Consider the following 26305-nt stretch of genomic DNA (forward strand, 5'->3'; position numbering starts at 1 on the left):
AGTAACTAATCCGCTTTTACTATCCGTCACCTCCTTTGAACAGGAGAGCAGGTGGGGTTGGGGGCAGCAGCACCAGCCTGAACTGCACAAAATCCCCGACGGGCAGGCAGTGTCCTCAGCAAGGTTCCGAAACCGCAGGAATTTCAAAGCCCACAACCACGAATACCTGTTGCCGCAGGCCCTGCACAGAAGTTCGGGCGAAAGAGAGCCCAGGAGGCGTCGGCAAGCGGAAGGACCGGCTGAGCAGAAGAGGAAGAGACTTGCCCCGCTGAATCTAGGCGCGCGGCAGCACGCGCCACGGGTCCGCAGCTGCCAGCTCAGGGGCGGGCCGTCCCCTCGCCCACACCCACCAGGTAACGCCGACGGGGCGGGGCGGGGGGTCTGCACGCGTGCGCAGCGTCTCGGGGGCGCGCCTCCTCGCGCGCCGCGGGTACAGGGGCCGGCGCTGCGGCCCCGGGCCCCGGGCGTGGGGGCACGTGATGCGGCCGCCGAGGCGACAAAGGCCGCGGCGGGGGCCCGGAGTGGCAGCGGCGGCGGCGGGGCGGGGAGCCACGGCGGGGGCTGCCACGGCGAGCGAGGTGGACCCGGGCGCGTGCGGTGAGCGCGGCTCTCGCGGGGTGTTGGGACGGACGCAGACCACCAGCCCCCCGGGGCGTGGGAGCTGAGGGACGCGGGGACGGGACTCGGGGCTGGGAGGGGGACGGGGACGGCCCGGAGGAGAGGGGAGGGCAGAAGAGCTGGGACCGCGGAGCTAGAGGAAGTGTGAACGCGACCCCCTTCCGCCCGGAGCGCGCGTCCGCACCGCCGCGGGCGGAGGGACCGCTCCCCTGGATGCTTTCAGGACCGCGTAGCTTTCCCTAAGGCTCGGTGCCTCAAAGTGACCCCAGGCGGAGGTGGAGCAAACAGACTTTAGCGAGGGCTTTTGATCGAATCATTTTTATTTGTGAGAACTTGGTTATATTTCTGCATTTTTATTTTTCTGTTGCTTTATTTCTCCACTTTTTCTCTCTTTTCTACGTATTTCTCGAGTCATTCACCACACCCAGATCTGCATCCTTCTTCTCCCCCAGAGGTTGTTTTTCTTGTTGTTGTTTAACTTTGTCCTTTTAAGAGAATGGACTTAGGCAACTTGAATTCTTTGTACTAAGTGCTGTCTGTCTTCGCGCAAGGTTTCAAGAGTAATGTCCCCTCCCCAGCGTTTCATTGTTAACATTCAATGTTCACACTAAGCCTTAGTTAGGCTGGAGAACATTCTGACCATTTGCTTGTGATGCAGGCTGTAAGGAATACCAAAGCTGGATATTACCAAATTTATTTAAAAATTCAATTGTATGAAATAGCAACCATTATCTGTTAGTGTTCTGATCCTTTTGCCTCATCTCTTCCTGGAGTTTCAGTGTTCACAAAGTCAGCAAATTTTGCTCACTTAGTATATTGCTCTCCGCAGATAGTTTTTTTGTTTTTTTGTTTTTTTTTAAGCCTTTCCTGCCCCCTGGTGGCTTGCTAATACCTACCCTAATAACTGATAAAATTTTGAAGGAAAAACAAGTGTTTGAGGAGTAAGAAATTATCTTCCTCTTGGGGAGTCAGGGGACGTCCTCCAGCTTTTCAGTGAGTTTTAAAAGTTGGCTGAAGTGGGAGATAATGTCATTTCAGATGGGAGAGCCTCGGGAGGAAGAAAGCAGGCCAGGCATGGAAACGAGCAACAGGGAGGGATCAGCGGAGCTAGTGCACTTCAGGCATGAAGAGATCCGTGCAGAGACATACACCAGGGAGTTTGGTATTTCTCCTACGGAAGCCAGGGAGGCGTTAGTGGCATTTTCTGAGCCTGGCAAAGGCAGGACCAGAAATGTCTGTGCCTCCAGATTAACCCGGCAGCCTACGTGGGTTGGAGGAGAAGAGTGGGGATTAGCACAGTTCCCAACTCAGACCCCACACCCCTATGGCCTCTGTTTTTGAAAATTTTTAACCAAATTGCATCTACATGCACTTATTTTTATTTCTTTCAATCAAAAGCATATATAAAACTACCCATCCAAGCTTCTGACAGTCCTAAGAATATCAGCGTGGTTGCCCTAAGTATGACATAAATACAGCTAAAAGCTCAGAATACAGAAGTCTGATGGAACAGCCTGGTAGGGTTTGAATTAGGAGATTTTAGAGTTGAACTTAGCTCATGAGAGTCTTATCATTTGCTCCTTCTTGAGCCCCTTTGGGCCCCTTGGACCTGAGGTTGTGTCCTTCGGTCTAGATAAGAGGTAACAAAGGGTAAGTTCTGAGAGGGGCAGTGGGTTGGGGGAGAGGGAGGATTGCAGGGAAGGAAGCTAAGAGCATTGAAACAACTTAGTCCCGGAATGGACCAGAGTAGTGAGAGTCAGAGAGGCAATAGCAGTAAAGCTGAGATGACAGGAAAGAGGGTGCTGGTAAACATAGGAATACTTGCTCATGTCCTATAGCCAACTGAGAAGACTTCCTGGTTGTACTTACTATGTGTCTAGCACTCTTGTTAATCATTCCATGAAAATTCATTCATTTTACTCTCAACAACCTCTGAAATATGACTACTATTATTTACGGGGGTGAAAACTGCCTCGCAGAGAAGGTGAGTAACAGTTCCAGGGTTGCCCCACTGGTAAGCGCTGGAGCCAGGATGTCTGACTTCAGAGCTAGTGCTCTAACCCCTCCGCTCTAGGAACAAAGGAAGAAATCTTGGGGGACAAGTTGGCAGGTGTCTTGAGTTCAGACACTTGCAGGAGTGCCTGGTGAAGATATGCAGCAGGCATAGTGTCCGTCTCAGGTAATGCACAGACCTTCCTCCGGGATACACAGGTCCTGTGTCATGGCCTTGTGTTTTCCCAAAGGACCTCATTTATCTCTCAAAACCTCCTACAGGATTTTAGTCTCATCTTCAAACTAGGAAAAGTCAGAGAAATCCTGGAATCCCGTATATCAGGTTTTTTATATTCCCCTTTATTGCCCTTCAGTGCAGAGCAAAACTACTTGAAGGATTTGGGCTTAATTTCAGGAGCAAGTTTTGCTAGGGACACATACCTGTTTGTAAGGGAAAGTATCACATTGGCTTTCTACAAAAGCAGTGAATTCCGCCATAGTGTGCCCGTCCATGTCTTTGTCCTTGTTTTTGTCCTGTTTCTGGCTTCAAGGGCTTACCAGAGCCAGAACTCTTGGGAGATACAGAAAAAGGAGAAGAGGGACGCCTGGGTGGCTCAGTTGGTTGGACGACTGCCTTCGGCTCAGGTCATGATCCCGGAGTCCCGGGATCGAGTCCTGCATAGGGCGCCCAGCTCCACGGGGAGTCCGCTTCTCTCTCTGATCTCCTCGCTCATGTTCTCTCTCACTGTCTCTCTCTCAAATAAATAAAATCTTTAAAAAAAAGAAAAAGGAGAAGATATAGTATATGTGTATATGTATTCTCTAAGTTTATACTCCCATTTAGGGAGTCGAAGTGAACAGTTATAAAGAGCAAACAAAATGAGATCATTTGTAATTATCACATTACGTGAGTAAAATTTAAGCATAGTGGGCATTGGGTTTTTAAATATGCCAGTGACCTCAGGACTGTAACATACCCCATATTCTCTGTTACCCATAAACATCACTGGTGCTTGCTCTAAGCTGGCTCTAAGCCAGCCATCTTTTGTCCAGTTGTCACCAAAAACACTCTGATTATACTTCATTTTCTTCTGCAGTTGTTAGACTCTGCATTCGTGGCTTTGAATTTTTTATGTCTTACAGCTCAAAAAATGGTAAGTAAGACTTCTGTGATTAGTAAGTGGCAAAGCTGAGAGCTGAACCAGAAGTCGGCCTGTGGAATCCAGGCTATTGACTAGGATACTCTGTTGCCTCTCATTGCCTGTTTTCCACAACTTCTAGACTTTTTTCCACTGGCATGATATGTGTACCCTCTGTCAAATGGCGAGGGATCCTTTAGGCCTAGATGAGTGGGGTCAGGTTGAGTCTCTGAGCAGTGATCTCCCTGTCTGTGCAAGCCATCACCCAGCTACAATCTGGAAACATCACTAAGTTACCCACATATTCATCATTTTTTAATTGAACAGTGTCCAGCAGGTAACTCAGTGCAGGAAAAGCAAAGGCAAGTGAAATGTATTCCCTGTCCTTGGGAGCTTGCTGTAGTCGGGGAGAGGTGAATAGCCAATGATGATAGAGTTTACATGGTTTACTAGACGTAGGAAAAAAAGCGCAAAACTGGTCAAAATTAGAATATGAAAGGTTAGGTAAAATCTGAAGATAGTCACCCTGAAGCCTTACAACTTCTAAGTGTTGGTTTTAGGTGAGATTGTTGCTTAAAAGAATGAAGATATGGAAAAAGGAAGGGATGTCCCTTTTGTCCTGACCAAATTACAAGTTAAGTAATAGTAATTTTTTATATACTTGACTTCCTGAGTTATATTCATGTTCTTTCTTGGGTTTGCTGTTGTTTACCCGTGCTCTTTGAGCTTTCAGACTGCCTGATTTAGCTGTATAGATAATGTGGGAAGCCTTCTCTTAGTGCTTTCCCAGATACGGCTCCCTTCTTGTCTCCCCACCTTCTCCTGTCTGAAAAAACAGTTTCCTCTGCAGAATTAAGCTTTACATTACATTCTTTTCGATTGCTCTCTGTGTTTGTGTACTTGTAAGCATTTTTCACAGTTCAAACTGGGAATGGACTTTGCCTGGGAGTTTTATCATTAATGGACATTCCCTGAAGAAGGAGAAGACTTACACTGTATGTTTTGCAGACTTTTTTCAGCAGCTCAATGGCCTTCCCAAAGAAGAAGCTTCAAGGTCTCGTTGCTGCAACCATCACGCCAATGACTGAGCATGGGTAACTATCATTTGGGCCCTAAGGGGAATCTGTTCTCCATCAAAATGGACAGAAGTTCTCTATAATCACAGTCACTTAGATTCTGCACCTGTACTCTTGCCAATGGCCGCTTCTGTCAGTCATCCCTCCCCCGTACTGTCTCTGATCCCAAGTCAGAGAAGAGTCTCTGTATCACAAAGTGCAGAAAGAATGTAAGATACGGCATCTTGCCTTTCTCCCAGTATCTATAGTGCCACGAAATAAATTCTCCTTGGATTTCATCGGAGGTCTGGCTTTCCCAAATGAGGCCAATGGAATTGCATGAGGAAAATCTCATTTTAGCAGGATTTGCTCCCAAGCCCTGGCCTGGCCCCTCTAGATCCTGTCCCTAGAGAGCTGCATGATTCCATCTCAGCCAATTCATAGATGTGAAGAAAATGTCCTCGCCTGAGGAAAGAGGGGAAGTTAGCTGCAAGGTGGTCCCCATAGTATGTTTACAGTCTCATTTCAACATGGGTTAAACCCTGGGGGCCTGTGGGAGTGGGAGGTAACAACAGATGATTGCTGAGAACTCATTCCCCAGACAAGTGCCCTCACTCCTGGGGGAATGTTAGGGCAGGCCCTTTGCTCCTGCTGTCTGCTAACGGTCACCTGCCACAGGCATAGAACTGCTTTCTGGACGTTGCCGTGGACGAAGAGGGGATTTATGCACCTGGATCTAAATGCTTTTGACCCATTAGAGAGGTCAATCTACCAAAACAGAATTCTGGTTTCTTTAAGTTTCTCCTTTCTTTCTTTCTCTATAAAATACAATAATTAACCTGTGTGTTGGAGTTCTGGGTGTTAACGTGAGATAATCCATGGATAATAATGGTGCTCAGCACAGGGTCAGGAGGCCCTTAGGTCAGTATGTTTATATGAACCAGACAGGGATGCAAGGGAGCTGCGGCATTTAAGAGATCTTTCAGAAAGGCTTTTATTTTTTTGGTCTTCTGTTGCTGAATTTATAAACCTTAATCCTACCCCTTTAAAAATAAGTGAAATTTCTTTTTTTTTTTTTTTAAGATTTTATTTATTCATTTGAGAGAGAGAGAGCCAGAGAGCGCACAGGCAGGGGGAGAAGCAGAAACAGGCCCCCCACTGAGCTGGGAGCCGGACATGGGGCTCCATCCCAGGACCTAGAGATCATGACCTGAGCTGAAGGCAGACGTGAAACGTCCGAGCCACCCAGGCACTCCGATAAGTGACATTTCTTATGACATAGTATTCTCATTCAAAGTTGGCCGTATCACAGTTTACTCTTAGATCACTGGAGTTCAAGACCTCCAGTTTCTAAGTTTCATGAAAAATCCCATCTAGATCTGCATCAAATTCTTGCTGAGATGGCATTTAGATTACTCAGTGATTCATAGCAATTTTTTTCCTGTTGCTTCTCCATTTCCATAAGTCCAGGGAAAGACTGAAGTCAGCTCTTTTTCGATGTTTTCGCTGCTTGTCGGCCAATAAAACGGATCTTGTGATTGCATGAGCAGGCAGGATTCACTTCCTGTTACTGAGAAGGATCCTGTTTACAGGCTGACTACAACTACATCTGGTTGATGCTGCTTTAACCTTTTTAATCAGAGCCCGCAGCCTAGAAGAGACTCCCTGAACAGGCTCGATTGTTCATTTGGGACTCACTGAGAATTTTGGTGTGTTCTTCCTCCCTATTCTGCTGTTTTCAGGAACATCAGGCCCCATGTATGGAGATAAATGACTCTGTTTTCTGGGTCCTTCTCTGGTCCGCAATACCTCTGGCCCTTTTCCTCCATTTCTGTTTCTTCTTTTTTTCATTAATCTTTTCTCTTCTAGGATTTTCTAGGACCTTCACTTTCCTGATGTGTGCAGTCAAAATAAGAATGCATTTTTTTTGCAAGGACCTTCAAATTAAATTGAAACGTATATCACTACAGAGCACATAGCAGGCATGTAAGCTATATTAGCTCCCCTTTCTCCCACCACCTGCCCCATTCAGACATTACTGTGGGTACAAAGCAAGATTGGATCTGAGAACAGGTGGGCATTTGCCTACTTGCCCATAGGGGAGTGCGAACTTATGACATGTTTCCAGGAGACAGAAAGAAGGGTCACATGGAATCGAATAACTGGAAATTCTGCCTCGTGACCTGCCAGTCATGGGAGCTTTCCTAACCTGGTTCGTAAAGTAAGCCATAGTCTCCGTGAATGAGAATGGCTGAACAAGAACTATTCCCCCTGCATCCCTCCCTTTTTTTTTTTATAATTCTAAGAAATACCCGGATGCAATTCTGAATGTAAGCTGGTGTTCTGAAGTGGGGAAGTTGTCAGGAAGAACATGGTTAAATGGATTTTAGTTAGAGTATCTGGGTTCTTGACCCCTAGCTTTACCACTAATTAGCTGTCTGACCTTGGGGAGGTCTTGTCACCTGCTAAATGTTCTCTTTCATATTCTGGAAAGAGTTCAGCCGTATCATCTCCAGGTCCCATTTGAATTCAAAGAGTGCAGCTCTCCGCTGTTACGTCATGAGGGATATTGTAGTGATCCCCAGGAAGATACACAAAGTGTCTTTGGCCCTAGTCCAACCTGCACACTGCAGTCCAGTGAGCATCCTCATAAATCTAATTGTGTCACTTCCCTCTTTAAGACTCTCTGCTGACCCCCTTGTGTTGATGCCTTACTACCTCTGTCATGTGGTCCTTGGACTGTGCTCTGTTTCGCATAGGAACCTGCTGGAAAGGCAGAATCTCAGGTCCTCCTACATACCACTAAATCAGAACCTGCATTTTACCTGTCCCTGGATGATTCTTTAGCACATTAAAGTCTGAGGAAAGGATCTGAAGGTAAAGGCCAGATACCGGGATTACCTCTCCTGCTACATTTCTGTTGCCCCCAGACGTGTCATGTATTTTCTTCCCTCCATGCCTTTACACGTTCTATTTCCTCTTCCTTTGTCTACCACTCTGCGCTCCTCTCTCGAATCCACGTGAACACTTCTGCTCAACCATCAAAACCATCCTCTGCTGCTTCTTCCCTATTTCCTATAAAGAATTTCAGAGTCCTTCCCCTTGTGATCCCACAGCAGCCTGTGCACACCTTTTCACATTACATCAGAATTACTTGTTAATGAAAATTACTATAATAACTGTTTGTTACATTCCTATCTCTCCCAATAGGCTCTGAGCTGCTTAACCTTATTTCACAGATATTTACTCAGCATCAGGCAATACACAAGGACTGAGCCGGTTTCTTATTTATCCTTGGGTCTTCATCATCTAGCACAGTGAATGCTAAATTTTGTTATTTCATGAGGAAAAGAAGCTAACACTGATTGGCTAAACACTACGTGTCAGTCGTGCTGGCATTTTAACATACATATTCCAGTTCAATCTTTGTAATAACTCTGAAAGAGAACTGCCACCTCTGTTTCCACAGTTGATGAGACAAGACCCTAAACATTAACACAGTGCACCCAGCCATGGAGCCAGAGAGAAACGTCTTTCTCTATCCATCTCAACTCTTCTCTTTCTGCCCTAGAGTAGAAGATACTTGCTTTCCTTAGTTGTTTCAAGAAGTAACTTCTTCCCTTGGCCAAGTGCAATCATTAAAACAGAAAGTCCATTTCATGGGCACCTGGGTGGCTCAGTCAGTTAAGTGTCTGCCTTCAACTTGGTCATGATCCCGGGGTCCTGGATTGAGTCCCACATCAGGCTCCTTGCTCAGAGGGGAGCCTGCTGCATCCTTTGCTGGGACTCTGTCTCTTTGACTTTCTCGCTTTTTCTGACAAATAAAATCTTTTTTTTTTTTAGAAAAAAAAGAGAAGAAAGTCCATTTCATATTGGCCAAAATGTCAAAAAAAAAAAAAATGTTTTCTCCCTCAGATGCCTTTGGCTTCACCATGAAAATCCTCACAACACGCTGTAGTAAAAACAGGCTGGTTACCCCAGTCAGAAGGGGCCTGGACTGCCGGAGTTGGAGTTGTGTATTGTCTTTTGAACTGTGTCGGGAGACTGTATGACCCAGATTCCCAGAACAGAATGTTTTCTGGCAAGGCAGGGAAGTTACGGTCCCTGAATACTTCTCTGACGAAGGAGTTTTAAAGTAGCCAAGTAGTTATTTGGCCAAAAGCACAAATAACTTCCATCTGATTTTGAATGGTGAGAGTTACATGTAAAAGGCAAAAAGAAAAAAAGGAACATCAAATTTTCTGACATGTGTCCCAATTATAACAAGACCTCCCTGGTGATTCTGTATTCTCAAATAAAGTGAAAGTCTTTCACTTTGTGTCATACACTAGGAGAGGAAATGAACAGCAATCGAGATTTTTCTCTGAAAAGCCACTTCACAAAAATTCTGTTACTCTTCTGTCCTAAGAAAAGAGATACAGCCTACATGCTGTTTCAGACTTTATCCACTCAGGGCCTCAATTTGTTGCAAAAATAATTAGATAAACATTCTCTCCTCTTACATGGTTTGGAAGTAAACTGAAGTCCAAAGGTAGAGGATTGGCTAAATTCTTTTCATTCATGCAGTGAAATGCCGTGTAGCCAGTATAGGAACAGAATGTTTGAAGATGTGGGAGAATACTCAATATGGCATGCTAAGTGAAAAAATAATTACAATATTTGTACAATATGGCCATATTCATTTAAGAAAATCCTGCATTGTGTGTTTATGAATAGAAAATATCAAACTAATAAGAGTGATCATCTCCAAGGAGATAATGAGTGGGTTTTTCCTGTCCTTTTTTATTGTGTGTACTTCTCAAAAATAAATGACAAAGCTTCTATAGCATGAAAAATTAAGAGAAAATCATGGACCTAAGGCAAAGAATCTGAACCTATGGGAGTTGAAATTAAGATACTAAATTGGAATTAAGTAGGGGAGTGACTTCAGCAAGCAATGTATTTGGTTCAGAGTCATTCAGCCCTGAAGAGGCTAATACTGAGATGTGTTCTTGGGGCTCACAAAGGAAGAGACAGGCCATGGAAAGCGAGTCCTGCCTTTGGAAGAGAACTGGCTTGTGCCATCTCTCACTTTCACGAGCAATGAGCCCCAGACCGCCATCCAGTGAGGAGGAAATAATCCAATCTTACAGCTCCCACTATCTCTAGTGACTTCCAGATAGCTGCTACAGGGGCTGCCCACCCACCACAGAGAGGCAGATTACAGTGGGAAAACAAGGAAGGGAACAAGGTCCCCAGAGAGAATTATCCTGCTCCTACCTTGGCCCTGCTGTTGGGGTACCTTTGTGACAGCTAGGATAACAGCTCTGGGTGATTTCCCTGTGCTCACTTGTGACTGTAGCCACTGAGCAACAGTGCCAAGGACTGCAAACTTGCCCCTCTAGTCAGGCAGAGACCTGAAATCCCTGAGGTGGTCTGGGGGCTTCTGAGCCTCCAAAGGGGGCAGCCATGGCTCTTCCCCCACCATTTGGTGCTCTACAGAAATACAGGCCTGGTCTTATCAGATCTGGCTTTTCAGTTTTTGTTTGTTTGTTTGTTTTTAAACCAGAAAACAAATGTTTAATAGCATTGGGAAAGTCAAAACACATTTAGGAGCCATCTCTTTTCAACCTTTTTCTCTCTCTAAGAGGACTCGGTAGTTCCAAAAAACCATCTGTCCAAGGACATTTTGGTGTGACTCTGCCACTGCCCAGAAATTCTACTGTTAGTGTCACTCTTGTAGGCTAGGGACATTTTGTAAGAAGCAACAAACTGCTTTCTTTAAGGGATAGATAATGTATCACCCGTTAGCACCCCTAACCTGAGGGAAATTGTAGCCATCATCCAACAAAGCCTAAAGGAGTAGGGGGTGAGTGTAAATAGAAGTCACTTCACTGAAGCCACAGAGAGAAGTATGGAGTTCACTGAGGAAGGAGAAGGAACCGTGGATTTCACATGCAGGCCTACATCTGCCTAAGGGTGCAGCCAACTCTGTGGAAAGAGAAGGGTGCCAGAACAGGCAGGGCCAGACAGACAGCAACTCAAGAACGTCAGGGGGAAGGAAGTGTGCAGAATTTCATCCTGTTTATTCCATAACCACCTCCTCCTCGAAATCTCCTCTTCCAGGGCGCCTGGGTGGCTCAATGGGTTAAAGCCTCTGCCTTCGGCTCAGGTCATGGTCCCAGGGTCCTGGGATCGAGCCCCACATCGGGCTCTCTGCTCTGCGGGGAGTCTGCTTCCCCTCTCTGCCTGTGTCTCTGCCTACTTGTGATTTCTCTGTCTGTCAAATAAATAAATAAAATCTTAAAAAAAAAGAAAAAGAAATCTTCTCTCCCAGCCTCCCTAACTGGAAAGATGAGACCCTCTTCTGACTCTTCTGAATCCCTATATACTTTCAATCATAGCCCTCAACATACATTCCTTAATATTCTAGTTACTCTAGTCCTTAATATTCCTTAATATTCTAGCCATCTCCTTTCCTCAGTTAATAATGGAGTTTATGTGGATCCTGCAGGTGTGGAGATAAGCCGCTTTGAAGGCAGAGATCATGGGTGTTTCATCCTCCTTGAGCTTCTGCACTATGCAGGTGCAGAGAAGGGATAGTCAGGTGTAAAAGGCGCCGTGCCTACCTTCAGGAAGTCCTTGCTCTAGCCTGGAGGGTGGCATAAACAATTTACAAAATGATCCTCGTGGTAATAGAGATGTGAACTTTGATGAGGGTATGAGGTGTATTTGAAGTATTGCCGGGTTTCATCATGAGAAGCAGTAACAGTCCTAATGGCCAGGTGTTTCATTGGAGCCAGGTAGAATGCGGAGCACGCATAGTAGACTGGCCACTAGAGGCCGACTTGGTGGTGTAGGCCCCTACTGAGCTTAGTGTCCACACTGGGGATATATACCTACATCCCCCAACAGAAACAGTTTCTCTCCTTAAGTATTTCTGAAAATAGAAACAAGCTCTCTAGATTCCCTTACCAAACGATGAAGCATTAGATTAAACCAAAAGAACACACATCAGACAGAGTACAGTACCTACCAGCCCTTGACCATTCAGACCTCTCCAGGCTCCTCCTCTGTGAAAAAGCCAGGCCCACTCCAGATGATCTTGAATACGGGGCTGGGATGGAATTGGGGAGGTGCCAGGACTTCAGTGAAAGTGCTTGGGAGCCATTGCATTGGAATCTGTGATTCCAGCATAAGCTGTGGCCACTAGGTGTATTTCCTGTTTCCAGTCTGTGATTGGAAAGTGTGATTAGGAGCTGTTTCCTTGTTGCTTGCTTTGGTAGGGGGACATCGCAAGTCAAAATCGGGGTTTATAGCCTGCAAACAAAGCTGTTGCTGATTGTTCCTGCAACTCAGAGCTTATGGCAAGCGGTGAAGCTTGGAACCAGGAGCAGGTTCCAAATGGTCAGGACTGTCCAAGGTGTGGACGTTTCAAGTTGAGCAGGTCAAGCTAACCTAAAGGAAGGTGTTGACATAGATTGTCTAGGCAGATAACGTGCCTTTCCTCCCTTTAGGTGAGAACAACCTAAGTTTGTTCCTGTCGTGCCTTCAGGGAGCCTCTCTGCTCAGCAAGACTGAGAGGCCAGGATTTGGCATTTGAGCAAGTGGGCAGGGAGGGCAGTGCTACAGTACCTCGAGCCATCATGGAGGGAGTGTGCTCCCCTTGGGGGCCTTACAGTGCCCCAAGCGCACTCTTCCCAAGTGGCTGGATTAGATGTCATTGGCATGTTGTGGACAGTGATCACCTGTGCATTCTTTGCTTTTATCCCTTCTGTTCCTGTTACCTTTGACAAATACCTTTTGATGTCTTTGTTTTCTGTATGCATCCAATTTTTTTGTTTTGGTTTGGTTTGTTAAGGAATACAGAAAGTAAAAGGATGTTAATAAGTTTGAAATTAAACAAGGATTCTCGGGGCCCCCATTGACAAAAATGTAAATGGAGCCTACTAGCACTTTTTGTCCTTGGCAATATAACCATGGCTTTGGTGACCTATGACACCCGGTAGAGCCATAGCCACAGTTTTCCTTTGGATTTTCACTCTCCACCCCGTCGTTCTCCCCTGCATTTTGGTTAAGAATAGGTCACTTTATATGATGTGTGTATGTCAATTTCTAGATTTTAAAAATCAATTTGATTTTAAGGAAAAGAACCCTTATTGCCTTAAGCATCAGATCCTTACAAGGTCTTTGCCCTTCAAACCGCTGAGTATACGCAGATCACAGGAGGATCTTGTTACAATGCAGATTTTGACTGAGTAGGACTGTGTGGAGCCTGGGACTTTGACCTTCTTGCAGACGCCCCAGATCCCTAGGCGGCTCTTCCACAGACTGTGCTTTGAGAGGCGGTGAGAGCAAAGTTCCTCTCCAGTGTAATCCTCATTGATTAAAACTGGCAAATACCAGGGGACGCCTGGGTGGCTCAGTTGGTTAAGCAGCTGCCTTCGGCTTAGGTCATGATCCCAGCGTCCTGGGATCGAGTCCCACATCAGGCTCCTTGCTCCGCAGGGAGCCTGCTTCTCCCTCTGACTCTGCCTGCCACTCTGCCTGTGCTCGCTCTTGCTCTCTCTCTCTCTCTCTCTCTCTCTGACAAATAAATAAATAAAATCTTTAAAAAAAAAAAACTGGCAAATACCACTGAAGCTTTCATTTGCTGTCACAAACATTAAGTGCAAAAATTCTTAAATTATCAAGATCGGACTTTCCTATCTTGTAAGCCTAAAAAATGTTTGCTTTTCACCAAGTGGAAAATATTAAATTCTCATTTAACCATGGCCCCAATCATCCTTCTTCCCCAAAAGGGCACAAGATTATTAAATAATTAATTTTTAAATGTTACTCGTGGGGATGTTTAAATTTACAGGGGGTAAAGCCTTTGTGATAAAATAATGTTGTTGCTTATGTCAGTGAGGCATCTAAGGATAAGTAGAGAAATCACCAGGCTCAAAACAACAAGGAACAATCCAGGCATTATTTAGAGCAAGTTAAGTATTTTACATATTGGCTAAGCAGACTTTTTTTTTCATTCACCTTAGTTAATATATAGTGTATTATCAGTTTTAGGGGTAGAGTTGAGTGATTGATCAGTTGCGTTTGACACTCAGCGCTCTTTACATCAAGTGCCCTCCTCAGCGCCCATCACCGGGCTACCCCATCCACCCACCGCCTTCCCTCTAGCAACCCTCAGTTTGTTCCCTATGGTTTGCCTCCCTCTCTGTTTTAGTCTTATTTTTCTTTCCCTTCCCCTATGTTCATCTGTTTTCTTTCTTAAATTCTGCATACGAGTGAAATCATATGGTATTTGTCTTTCTCTGACTGACTTATTTCACTTAGTGTAACATGGCTGGGGGGACTTTTATTTTATTTATTTATTTATTTATTAAGATTTTATTCAGTTATCTGATAGAGGGAGAGAGATCACAAGTAGGCAGAGAGGCAGGGGGAAGCAGGCTCCCCGCTGACCAGAGAGCCCGATGCGGGGCCCAATCCCAAGACCCCGAGATCATGACTCGAGCCGAAGGCAGTGGCCCAACCCACAGAGCCACCCAGGTGCCCCTGGGTGGACTTTTAATAACTATTAACAAAAGAGCAATTTATAGATTTGAGGAGTGGTCGAATCATAATCTGAAGACTAAATATGCTTTTTTTCCCTTTTTTTTTTTTCCTGTGTCCTGTAGAGAAATCAACTTTTCAGTCATCGGTCGGTATGTGGATTATCTTGTGGAGGAACAGGGAGTGAAGAGTATTTTTGGTGAGTCATCTTCAGACATTTCTCTAGACTTCTCTATCCCGGTTCTTAGAAAGCAGCTCTCACCTGGTTGCTAGTTAGGAGGTCACAGTGTCTTGTGTCATAGGTTATGACTGAGCCTGGTTAAGCTAAGTAAATTTGTGAATCTAGAGACTCATCAGTTTTAGACCTGGAAAGCACCTCAAGAGATTTCCTAGTTTGATGGTATACCTTCAAAACAGATAATCTATGGCTCGGATGTATTTAGATGTATTTAGGGTGCCTAAAGGCACTTAGCCAAAAATGGTAGAGTAACAGCGAAATCCAGACTTCTGTCTCTTAAGAATGGGCTTTTTTGTGTCTCACCCAGGCCTTTCATGTGGTAACTGTGGAAAGACTCTAAAGGCAGCACGCAAAAGACTCACAGGTCCAGCAGTTACACTCACTTATTTCATAGCCGATGGATTCAAATCACATCTTGTACACTCAAGGCCCGAGAACTGTACTTACCTGTGACCGAGTTGCCCCTTTGTGTGGTGTTGTAGGTGCTTTGCCCCTTAGACTGGACACCACAGCTTTTTTCCAAGCTGCTGCTCTACCAGCAGGGGTCCCTCAAGAACTGGAAGCATAAGATCATAATTGAGTCAGGTCAAAACTCTGTGAAAAGGCAGTCAGGGCACACGTCAAAACCAGAACCTGAATACAGAACCACTTGGTGTCCCCCTACGGCTCCAAGCCGTGGCCAGCAAAGACTGATTGTTACCCTTCAAAGGGCCTCAGATCTCCCCTGGGTATTGGGAAGAAGTAGGAACATCCCTACTCGTACAGCACACTGGAAGTGTCTTAAGACCCCAAAGGAGTGATAAAAACACTCTTTCCTACCCTCACCCTGCCTTCTCTACCCCAGGTGAGTGCTCAGTATTTGGAGATCCAAATCCATTAGGGCCCAGTAATGTATCCTAGTGCCATGTGCATACTTTCTGTGATCCATTAAGAGATTAAGGGAAAATTTTGGAAACTTTTCACTAAACTCTATTTAGTGATTGAAAATCTCATCTTTGCATCTATAAATGAGAAGAATCATTTGCACTTTGCAGGGCTGTTGTGAGAATGAGTAGCTATTATAAGAGTGCTTAAATAAGAAATATTAATATCTTTGGTGTTTTCTTATGAATTACATTGAAAAAATTGTCCTAGATTGCTACCGTCATGCTAAACTATAGAGTGAGGTCTTTGTAGATCTGTAGTACGCACCACTGTCCTCATGACCCTTTGACAGCCCAGTATTGGGTGGTGGTGATTTTCCTGCCATTCAAGCCCAGATAATAGAATTAGGTGGTGTGATTGGATATTTGCCTAAAATGAGGGCAGTTATCTCAGTCTGTGTTCAAATACTCACTCTCCATCCCTAATAGCAAGGACGGATTTGTCATTACAAGTCATAATTAAGCTTCCCACTGCTTGGAACAAGGTGAAGATGGGAAGAAGAGAATCTTAGATAAAAATGGAAATGTGGCATTTCCCCTCTAGATTCCAACCTCTGATCTGTCCCCATGTCCCTTCCCCTAAGCAAGGAGTTCTGACCCTGCACTTCCTGTGTCCGTGTTGGAAGAGCAAAAGGAATGGGTTGGCCCCACTAACTGACTCTCTGTTTGAAACAGTGAATGGCACGACCGGAGAAGGCCTGTCCCTGAGCGTCTCAGAGCGTCGCCAGGTCGCAGAGGAGTGGGTGACCCAAGGGCGGAACAAGTGAGTGGCGTCATCAGGATAAGGGCGCCCTTCCACAGAGCTGCCTGGAGGACAGCTCTTTCCTGATGACACAGCCTCCCACCTTCTGGCCAGAGGTCAGGCTTGAAGCATGGGGATGCTGTTTCATCACCACATTTGTAATAAATTTTAGATGTTATGAAAGTCAGTAGATGGAGGGCTGAGAAGACTGCTCAGTGAACTTGCAGTGACTGTGACCAATGACCTCGGAGAGTGCAGAGCCAGCCGGGCTGGCGAAACAGGAGAGGCCCGCAGGGAGCTATGGGTGGGTGGACCGCTGCAGAGGTGCGGGTGTGGGGGCGACGAGCACAGCTCATTCTCAGAACATTTTCTGGTAAAGGGAAGGAGAGATGGAGCGGTGGATGAGGGAAGAGGAAGCAAGGTGGAAAGAAGGGAAGTTTGTTTTAAACTGGGGAAGTCTTGAGCATGTTTCTCTGCTGAAAAGACAGTTATCTGCAAAGAGAATAAGAATGCATAGGCAGCTGATACCTTTGATGGGAAGGTCTGGGTTGGGGGGTTGAAACAAAACCACAAGTAGGTAGTGTAACTTTAGAGGACAGCCCAGAAGCTAGGAGGGAAGCATGGGCCAGGATGTGGCCAAGCATGGCGATGCAGAAGAGGAAAAGTGGGGTAATCTGTGTATGAGGCCTCTGTGTATTTCTTGTGTGTTGTAAGTGAGCACATCTGCCAGGAACAAGGGTTGGGTTGAAATTTGCTTGAGAACAGTCCAGATTTGAAGTAGCCACTGCACAGAATTGGAAGGGAAGTAAGTCATGTTGACCAGAAGGCTTTTTGGAGCCTCGTTCTCCCGAATTGGAAAAGAACGAGTTGGGATGAAAGCCATAGGGTGGTTTTCTCTAGCAGCACCTAGCATCAGGGTGGAAGGGAGAAGGAATGAATGGCTTCGTTTAACCCTAAGCCAGGAGAAGGGGTGTGAAAGGTTTCAGGAGGCCGCTCAGAAAAGCAGCTGATAAGAGTAAGAGCCTCTGAGTCAGCCTTCCTTTCTCCTTTCAGAGGTCTTAACCTTTAAAAATGCAGCCCTGGGGCACCTAGGTGGCTCAGTCAGCCATCTGCCTTCAGCTGAGGTTAGGATCCCAGGGTCATGGGATTGAGCCCCACCTCCAGCTCCCTGCTCAGTGGGGAGTCTGCTTCTCCCTCTCCCTCTACTCCTCCCTTGTTCTGTCTCTCTCTCAAATAAATAAATAAAATCTTTAAAAATGCAACCCTGATCACAATACTTCCTTAGTGGGGCCCCCATTTCACCTGAGACACAACAAGTCAGGAGTCACTAGGGACTCAGTGAGCAGGCCTAAACAAGACCGCCGTGTCTCCATCCCTTGAAAAATGGCATGTGCGTTATTCATGGTCCCTCAGAAGAGTCGCTGGGGTGACTGGACTCACAACTGAGTTCTATTAATCCTCTTCTGGGAACACCAGGCTCACTGTGACCTCCACCCGTGGGGCGGATGGAACACCCCCAAAGATGAATAGTGGGGTCTTCAGAGGAAACCTCTCAGAAGAAGCCAAATTCTGAGGAATTACAAGACAGGAAAAAGCTTTCTACAGTGAATTCATTTCTCATGTGACTTGTTCCTGGCTGTACTCTTTGAAGAACCTCTTTATTTTCATCCCCAACCAGAAATACCTCCATGTTACCCCAGTCTCCACGCACAGATCACCAGCAACACACCATCTAAAACAGTGCTTTGTCCAAACACGCATTCACATACTGATGAACTGACTCTTGGTGTCAAAACTTTACTCCCTGGACATTTTTTTAAATCCCTCATTAGACTAATTTTAAATAGACCACCATAGAATTTAATAGTTTGGGGGTTGAGATTAGAGGGCCATTAGCTAACTGCCAAAACCAGCACAACCCGGGGTAGTTCAGCCCTTCTGCATTCCTGTAAACTTCCAAGTGATACAACAGTGTTTCCTCTTTTATAGGTTGGATCAGGTGGTAATTCACGTAGGAGCCTTGAGCTTGAAAGAATCACAAGAACTGGTATGTACGTAAGTCCATCTGGGAGAGACCACTCCAGGGGCCTCCTATTCCTTTTATTATGGGAGTATGGTTGACATATACAATATTATATTAATTTCAGGTGTGCGACATAGTGAATCAGTAATTCTGTGCATTACTCAGTGCTCACTGGGATAAGTGTAGTTGCCATCTGTCACCCGACAACGTTATTACAATATTATTGACTACGTTCCAGGCGCTATACTTTTCATGTCTGTGACTTGTTTATTTTATAACTAAAAGTATGTACCTCTTAATCCCCTTCACTTATTTTGCCCATTTCCCTACTGGCAACTACCAGTTTGTTCTCTGTTTTTATGAGTCCATTGTTAGTATTTGTTTATTTGTTTATTCGTTTGGGGTTCTTTTAGACTGTGAATAAGGGAAGGGGCTCCTTTTTTATGCTGAAGTTAAACCCAATACCATTTTTGCTATATACTGGATGCTGTTATTGGGGAATATGAGATGTGCGGTGTCAGAGCTCACGATCCAGGAGCAGACACAGCCATAATGAGTGTAGCCCGAGTGACTAATTCCTATAGCAGAGTTTGGAGTAGGAGACAGAGACACCTCTTCCTCTGAGCCAAGTGGGGGTGGGTATAGATGTAGCTCAGTTTGCAAATAAGGAGAAGAACTTGAGCCAACCTCAGTGTCTCTAGGAAGCAAAAGGCAAAGCCATCTGCTGGGCATAAAGGAAGATGGGATTCAGATGTGAAAAGCGGTAAAAATTGAGAATTGCTGCCCACAGGAATGGGAAGGAAAACTGAAACACAGAAATTTTGTCCCTACCCATGCTCATATCAGCATTATTTATAATAGAGAGATGCAGAAGCGACCCAAATACCCGTCAATGGATGAATAGATAAACAGAATATGGTATATACCTACTATTAAAGGACAAAAATACAACTGAGTAATTTGGAAGATCAAAGTGGCTTTATTGAATGAATCCAGCAGCATCCATTCTAGCAAATAGAAAAGAGCTCTGTCGAGCTGTGGAAAAGGAAAGGTTTTTAAAGACAGAAGGAGCAAGAAAAAGGAAATTATTAGCAAAGAACACATTGTTTTAAGCAAGGTCACCCTCCAAGGGGGAAAGGTGGAGGTCTGATTGTGGATTTCCTAGGGCTGACCAGGAAATTCCATGTTGACAGTTTAAAGATCACATTCCCAGGGCACCTGGGTGCCTCAGTGGGTTAAAGCCTCTGCCTTTAGCTCAGGTCATGATCTCGGAGTTGTGGGATCGAGCCCCACATCGGGCTCTCTGCTCACTGGGGAGCCTGCTTCCCTTCCTCTCTCTGCCTGCCTCTGTCTACTTGTGATCTCTCTCTCCCTCTTTGTCAAATAAATAAATAAATAAATAAAATCTTTTTTAAAAAAAAATAAAGATTACATTCCTGGGAGGATTGAAACTACAGCCAGGTTAGGTGTTAAATCTTGGTTTGCTGACATGGGGCCTTAATGTAAGTGACTCCATTTGGGTCCTGTGGATTTTTTTTTAACAATACAATAGAATATTATTCAACCATAAAAAAGACGGGAATCCATCCTGTCACATGCTGTAATATAGGTGAACCTCTTTGAGGACATTATGTTTAAATTAAATAAGTCTGTCACTAAAAGACAAATACTGGGCACCTGGGTGGCTCAGTGGATTAAAGCCTCTGCCTTCAGCTTAGGTCATGGTCCCAGAGTCCTGGGATCAAGGCCCGCATCGGGCTCTGCTCAGCAGGAAGCCCGTTTCCTCCTCTCTCTCTGACTACCTCTCTGCCTACTTGTGATATCTCTCTCTATCAAATAAATAAATAAATAAATAAAATAAAAGACAATACTATATGATTCCTCTGAAATGATGTATCTAAAATAGTCAAATTCATAAAAACAGTAAGTAGAATGGTGGTTACCAGTAGCTAGAGGAAGAGAGAATTATTTAGTGGGTCTAGAGTTTCAAATTTGCAAGATGAAAAGTTCTAAAGATCTGTTTTATAACAATGTGATTATAACTTAAAACTACTGAACACTTAAGAATGATTGACATGGTAAATTTTATATGGTTTTGTGGCAATTAAACAAATTTTTTTTTTTTGTAGTAGGCTCTATGGCCAGCATAGGGCTTGAACTCCCGACCCTGACATCGGGAGTCCCTTGCTCTACCAACTGGCCCAGCCAGGCACCCCTAACTGAATGGTGCTAAAGACCAACTGAAGTCATAAGTCATAAATTTGTCTTACTACCATTCAACTAAGTCGTGAAAATTTCTTTCTAGGTACAGTCTCCAACCAGAACATAGGTTCCAGAATACAAACAGCTGGATTGCTCCAGGTTTAGAGATTAGCAGATCAGGTGGCGCACAGGGCAGGAATGGAAGGAGTAACACTTTCTGGGAGAAAAGTACATGACTTGGTTGTTTTGAGGACTTCGTGAATTGGGTGAAAAAAGAAAGCTTGAAAGTGTTGAGGTATTTACCAGATGGTCCAGTACCTGGACCACTACTCAATTCACCATACTTTCAGAATTTATGTATTCTGATTCCAAAGATTACAGTGACTTGATCTAGCCCCAGCATCTTCCTGATGGGTTCTCTTTGTTTCTCATTACTGAATTTAGAAATGGGATGTATTGGGGCGCCTGGGTGGCTCAGTGGGTTAAGCCGGTGCCTTCGGCTCGGGTCATGATCTCAGAGTCCTGGGATCGAGTCCCACATCGGGCTCTCTGCTGAGAGCCTGCTTCCCTCTCTCTCTCTCTCTGCCTGCCTCTCCATCTACTTGTGATTTCTCTCTGTCAAATAAATAAATAAAATCTTTAAAAAAAAAAAAAAAAAAAGAAATGGGATGTATAATATATATTTGCAAAGTCGTAATTCACTATTGTCAGGCATGCCACAAGGGAAGGCATATTGCTATGTTGTTGCTTAATAAGTCTAGAATCAAAACGTGGAGACTTGATTTATCCTTCTGATGCATGATTTGTTCTTACAATAGGCCTTTCAATTAAGGTAGTGTGATGTAGGAGATTTGTTTTCATCTCTTTTTAATTGATTTTTTTTTCCTATGTGTGATATAAATTTTAACATTTTGTCATGACAGGAAAGATTGTCATCCATCAGGCTGAGCTCTAGAATAGAGCAGAGATAATCTTAGTATAGAGGTAATCCTCCTGCTATAGGGATAATCCCTTACTATGTGGATAATCTTGCCAATGAGACTGTAATTTGGTATTTGCTTAGGCATAACTCCATTGGATGTTGTTTGAACGGGCACTGCCATTAACTGTCTCTTAGCTATTTCCTTTTTCTTTATTTTCAGCTAAGGTTATCCTTCTAGTCTTGTCCTTAACAGAGTGCTAAACAAATGATTGAAATATATAACATCCAATTGGTGTTAATGAAATTAAACCCAATGTCACAATTGGTCTTTGGACTGTATCCCGGTCTTCTCTTTGGCTCTCCTACTTTTGCAGGAAGCTAATCCCATCTAGTAGAGATAGATATTATTAAAGTCTTAGAGAGAAATATTTTTCCCTTTTAGGTAGGGGGACATGTTCTGAAGGACTCAGCAAGTCCCTGCTATGTGCTTATCACCATAATTCACTAACTATACACGAGAGTGAGTAAGATCTCACACCCGCCTGTAGGAACTCATTCTATTTGAGAATTGTCACTGTACACACTGTCTTGCAATGTAGTAGATTTTAGGTCTCAAAATAGTTAAGAATGTTTTAAGGGCCCAGCAGAAGGAAATGGTCTTTTTTTTCTGGAGGAATTTAAAAAAACCCTAAAATAGTGGTACACTGTATCTTCCTTTATGTGCATAATCTTTTTCTTCTTAAAATTTTTCAACTGCATTCCCAATCCATAAGTTAAAAATTTTAAATAAATTTAGAATAAACTTTAAAATATGACTATTATATCATTGGGCAGGAAAGACAGCATCATCAAATGGGCTGAACACCAGAAGAGAAATTACACTTGCAAGTTTCTCTAATAATAGTTATAATTATTACAATGAAACACTCATATCTCTGTTAGCAAGGTTTTTTTTGTGCTGACAAAGTCTGAAGAAGTATAAGATTAAATGCACGGGTCACCTCCACCCAGGTTCTCTACTTTGCAATTTGGGATTTTTCCTGCTGACATTCATTGTTAAATTTGGCTTATTTTCTTCTCTCTAGTGATGCATCTGTTGGCAAATTTGAGGTTTGTTGCTACTCTCAGTATGTAAGATATAGGCAAATGTAGTAGGTCACTTATTCCAAGATAGTTGTGATATTGTGATTTATAATAAATAAATAAATATATATATATATATATGGTCTTTGTCCAGTTTCTGGCACAGAGTTCCTAACACTCTTGCAGTTTTCTGTGATGAGAACAATAAAACTGTCTCTTATTGTATGAATGATGTGGTTTTTAGAAAGCAACTGAAGATGAGGGCTGGTTGCCAGGAGACCAACCGTGTGATCAGAGGGCTGGAACTTTCAGTCCTACCCGACCTCCACCTCTGGGGAGAAAGGAGGGACTGGAGGTTGAATCCATCACCAGTGGCCAGTGATGAAATCAGCCATGCCTATGCAGTGAGGTCTCCATTAAAACCCAAAAGGGCAGGTTTCAGAGGGCTTCCAGGTTGGTGAACATGTGGAAATTCGGGGAGAGTGGCACACCCACACTTGGACAAGACATGGAAACTACAGGCCCTCTCTCCATGCCTTGTCTTGTGCATTTCTTCTACCTGGCTGCTCCTGAGTTATATCTTCCTTAATAAACTGCTGGTCAAATGTTCCCCTGAGTTCTGTGAGCCCAAGGAGGGGATCGTTAGAACCTCCCAAGTCTGTAGCCAGTTGGTCAGAAGCACAGGTGATGACCTGGACTTGTGATTAACATCTGAAGTTCAGGGAAGCAGGGTCGTCTTGTAAGACTGAGCCCTTAACCTGTGCAGTCTGATTCTGTCTCCAGGTAGATAGTATCAGAGTTGAGTAAGCTTGCAGGACATGCAGCTGGTATTGGAGAATTTCCTGTTGATGAGGGGAAACCACCCCTCAACCCACAAACATCAGAATTGGGACCAGACCCATAAAGGTCTTCTTCTTTTCAAGGCCCGACATGCCGCAGAAATAGGAGCTGATGGCATCGCTGTCCTTGCACCTTTCTTTCTCAAGCCAGGGAACACAGGTAAGCAGGTCGTCCAAACACGTGGGGCCTCACGTGGTCCACTTCTTTGGCCTTCATTCAAAATGGTCATACTGAACTCCTGGAAGTAAAGTTGTGTGGACCGACGGCGTGAAGTTGCGGTGGTGCAGCAACTGTCCAGAATATTTGGTCTCCCTGAATCCATAAAAGAAACGACCCCTTTAAGAAGGGCTTCAGCTCGTTTACCAAGTAATCTGATTGGGTCATCCACCAAGCCCCAGGTCAACCTCCAGGTGCAGGTTAGGCATCCACTCCTAGTCCAGTCGGTTGTGTAGTGTCAGAGCCACATGGCAAAGCATGGGTCATTTTTCTCAAAAAAAGAGGAATATAAGTGATGGGCATCTTGAGACTTCATGTTCTGGTCAAGGTAGGGTGAGTAATGAATTAGAGGGAGATTTCAGAGAAAGATCCATTGTCTTCCAAAATACCAAGTTAATTGCTTTCTCCTTCTCTGCTTTCTTTTTTTTTTTTTTTTTTTTTTTTTTTTTTTTTTTTTTTTTTTAAGATTTTATTTATTTGACAGAGAGAAATGACAAGCAGGCAGAGAGGCAGAGAGAGAGGAGGAAGCAGGCTCCCTGCTGAGCAGAGAGCCTGATACGGGGCTCGATCCCAGGGCCCTGAGATCATGACCTGAGCAGAAGGCAGCGGCTTAACCCACTGAGCCACCTAGGCGCCCCTCCTTCTCTGCTTTCTCTACAGCAATTATTTGTGGCTTCCAAGTGTACTGAGTCTTTTTAATCCTTCTGATTAGCAAACAAAGAAGTACAAATTTTTAAAGGATTGAAGACAGACAATCCATGATTGCATGCATGATTAAATAAAATCAAAGCTAAATGTAATTGGGTCAAAGTAATTGTGAAATTCATCTAGTATTGGTAGAGAGAAAATAACTGTTAATATAGGATAAGTGATGTAAATACTGCTATTTTGAGAATTCAGAATGAACATATTTTAAAACTTTTTTTCACATGATTATAAAAATTTTATGTCAATACATTTCCCTAAAAGAAAAAAGAAAGATAATGAGTTATACATAATAATTTTCTCCAGTATTTATCATGGGCAGAGTACGTCATCACAGTGTTCAGATGATGTACAGAAGATTCTCCCTCCCACTCCGCAGTGTAAGCAGGTCTGAGGGATTTTATTCATCCTCCTTAGCAATGTCGCTGTGAAAACTCACGGAGGACGATGTAGGAAATTGCAAATCCTCAGTAAACTAGAATGAATTCGCTTCTGCTCTATCTGGTTTTCTCCCAAAACTGGAGAAGTGCCAACCTCTGGTGGAATTATGGTGACATGTGCCACTATTCTTATAACTTCCCTCTTTGAGCCAATGTTTATATTTTTGTTGTAGAATTTTCCCAGTTACAACTTGATGATTCTGATCCTAATGCAAATTCCTTGTTCACTGACCACATTTAACCCTTGTTGGGATAAGAGCACAAGAGTCCTACTGATGGGCTTCTGGCTTTGATAAGAGTATTATTTCATGAGCTTCTCTTAATATGTGGGAAGGTTTACACCAGTTTTTTAATAGTATTTTAGTATGGCAGGAAAGTGATCATCTTATTTTGGCCTTCTGAGAGGGATGGTTGCATTCCAATAGATGGTTAATTTTTTACCAGGGGAAGTTAGTGTTTCATACTTGTTTACACGGTGGCTTTTCCTGCTGTTCTTTCAGATGTCTTGATTAATTTCCTAAAGGAGGTGGCCGCTGCTGCCCCAGCATTGCCATTTTATTACTATCACATTCCAGCCTTGACAGGGATAAAGAGTAAGTAATGTTTCTCCCCGTGTGTCTTTCCCTCCATCTCTCACATCTTACCCTGTTTCAGTAACAAACTCCCACTCCATTACCCTCCACCCCGGGTCACAAAAGCATAAAACTGTTGACCAGGTAGTTCAAATTGGCTCCAAAATAAGTCAGTCTTATCAAAAATAAATCACTCCTACCGATCATTGACACTATCTTATAATGAAAGTTTTTACACAGTGTTAGGGGGAGGGAGAAGCAGGCTCCCTGCTGAGCGTGCAGCCCAAACCTGATGTGGGACTCGATCCCAGGATGGGATCATGACCTAAGCCAAAGGCAGCCACTTAACTGACTGAGCCACCCAGGCACCCCTTCTTTTGACTTTTCTTTTATTGCTACTGTGCTTCTCCAGAAAGGGGATTGTTACAATTAGATGAAATTTCTTAGGAGATTATTTTTTGGATTCCGTTCCTTTCTACTTCCTTAAAAGAAAAAAGATAGATGTTGTGATTTGAAAACATTCATCTGTTGTCTTCGAGGAATGGAAGCCTGGAGGCTGAAATTTAACAAGTCATAGGAACTACTAAGTGGGGGCAAGTGACGTCCAGCTGCGAACAGCCCCTGGCACTCAGCGCAGATATGAAGGGCTCTACGTGATGGGACTTGACTTTTTCTGGACGTGTGCAGTTTCGTGAGGCATTTTCTGTCTTGAGCAGTTCGTGCTGAGGAATTGTTGGACAGGATCCAGGAGAAGATCCCCACCTTCCAAGGGCTGAAGTTCAGTGACACCGATCTCTTAGACTTCGGGCAGTGTGTTGATCAGAATCACCAGCGACAGTTTGCTCTCCTTTTTGGGGTGGATGAGGTAAGTTATCCACTGGCCTGTCCCAGCAGGGATGTTACCCTCCAGAACAGTTTGTAAGCTGTTTAGGTTGCAAGATATTTTCTCTCACTCTTTTTCATTCAAGTGAATCCTCTGTGTGTTTTTGCTTAGCAACTGTTGAGTGCCCTGGTGATGGGAGCAACTGGAGCAGTCGGCAGGTGAGGCTGATTCATTTCTCCCA

At 44.2% G+C, this 26305-nt stretch overlaps 1 protein-coding gene across 2 annotated transcripts in view; it reads left to right on the plus strand.

Moving 5' to 3' along the window:
* The first annotated feature begins 262 nt into the window (after positions 1-262).
* The window catches only part of NPL (N-acetylneuraminate pyruvate lyase), a 34948-nt gene continuing 8905 nt past the window's right edge, over positions 263-26305 (plus strand). The window contains exons 1-9 of one of the 2 annotated variants that reach the window (XM_059146157.1): positions 263-353; positions 4758-4843; positions 14461-14534; positions 16172-16259; positions 18228-18285; positions 23392-23467; positions 25170-25262; positions 25958-26106; positions 26236-26282. In XM_059146157.1, the coding sequence (XP_059002140.1) occupies positions 4776-4843; positions 14461-14534; positions 16172-16259; positions 18228-18285; positions 23392-23467; positions 25170-25262; positions 25958-26106; positions 26236-26282 (653 nt within the window). In that variant the 5' untranslated portion in view covers positions 263-353; positions 4758-4775. Of the gene's footprint in view, positions 354-508; positions 598-4757; positions 4844-14460; positions 14535-16171; positions 16260-18227; positions 18286-23391; positions 23468-25169; positions 25263-25957; positions 26107-26235; positions 26283-26305 lie in introns of those variants that run through there. The other variant, XM_059146156.1, reaches the window with a different exon arrangement.

This window comes from Mustela lutreola, chromosome 14, assembly GCF_030435805.1.
Source record: "Mustela lutreola isolate mMusLut2 chromosome 14, mMusLut2.pri, whole genome shotgun sequence".
Classification (NCBI taxonomy): domain Eukaryota; kingdom Metazoa; phylum Chordata; class Mammalia; order Carnivora; family Mustelidae; genus Mustela; species Mustela lutreola.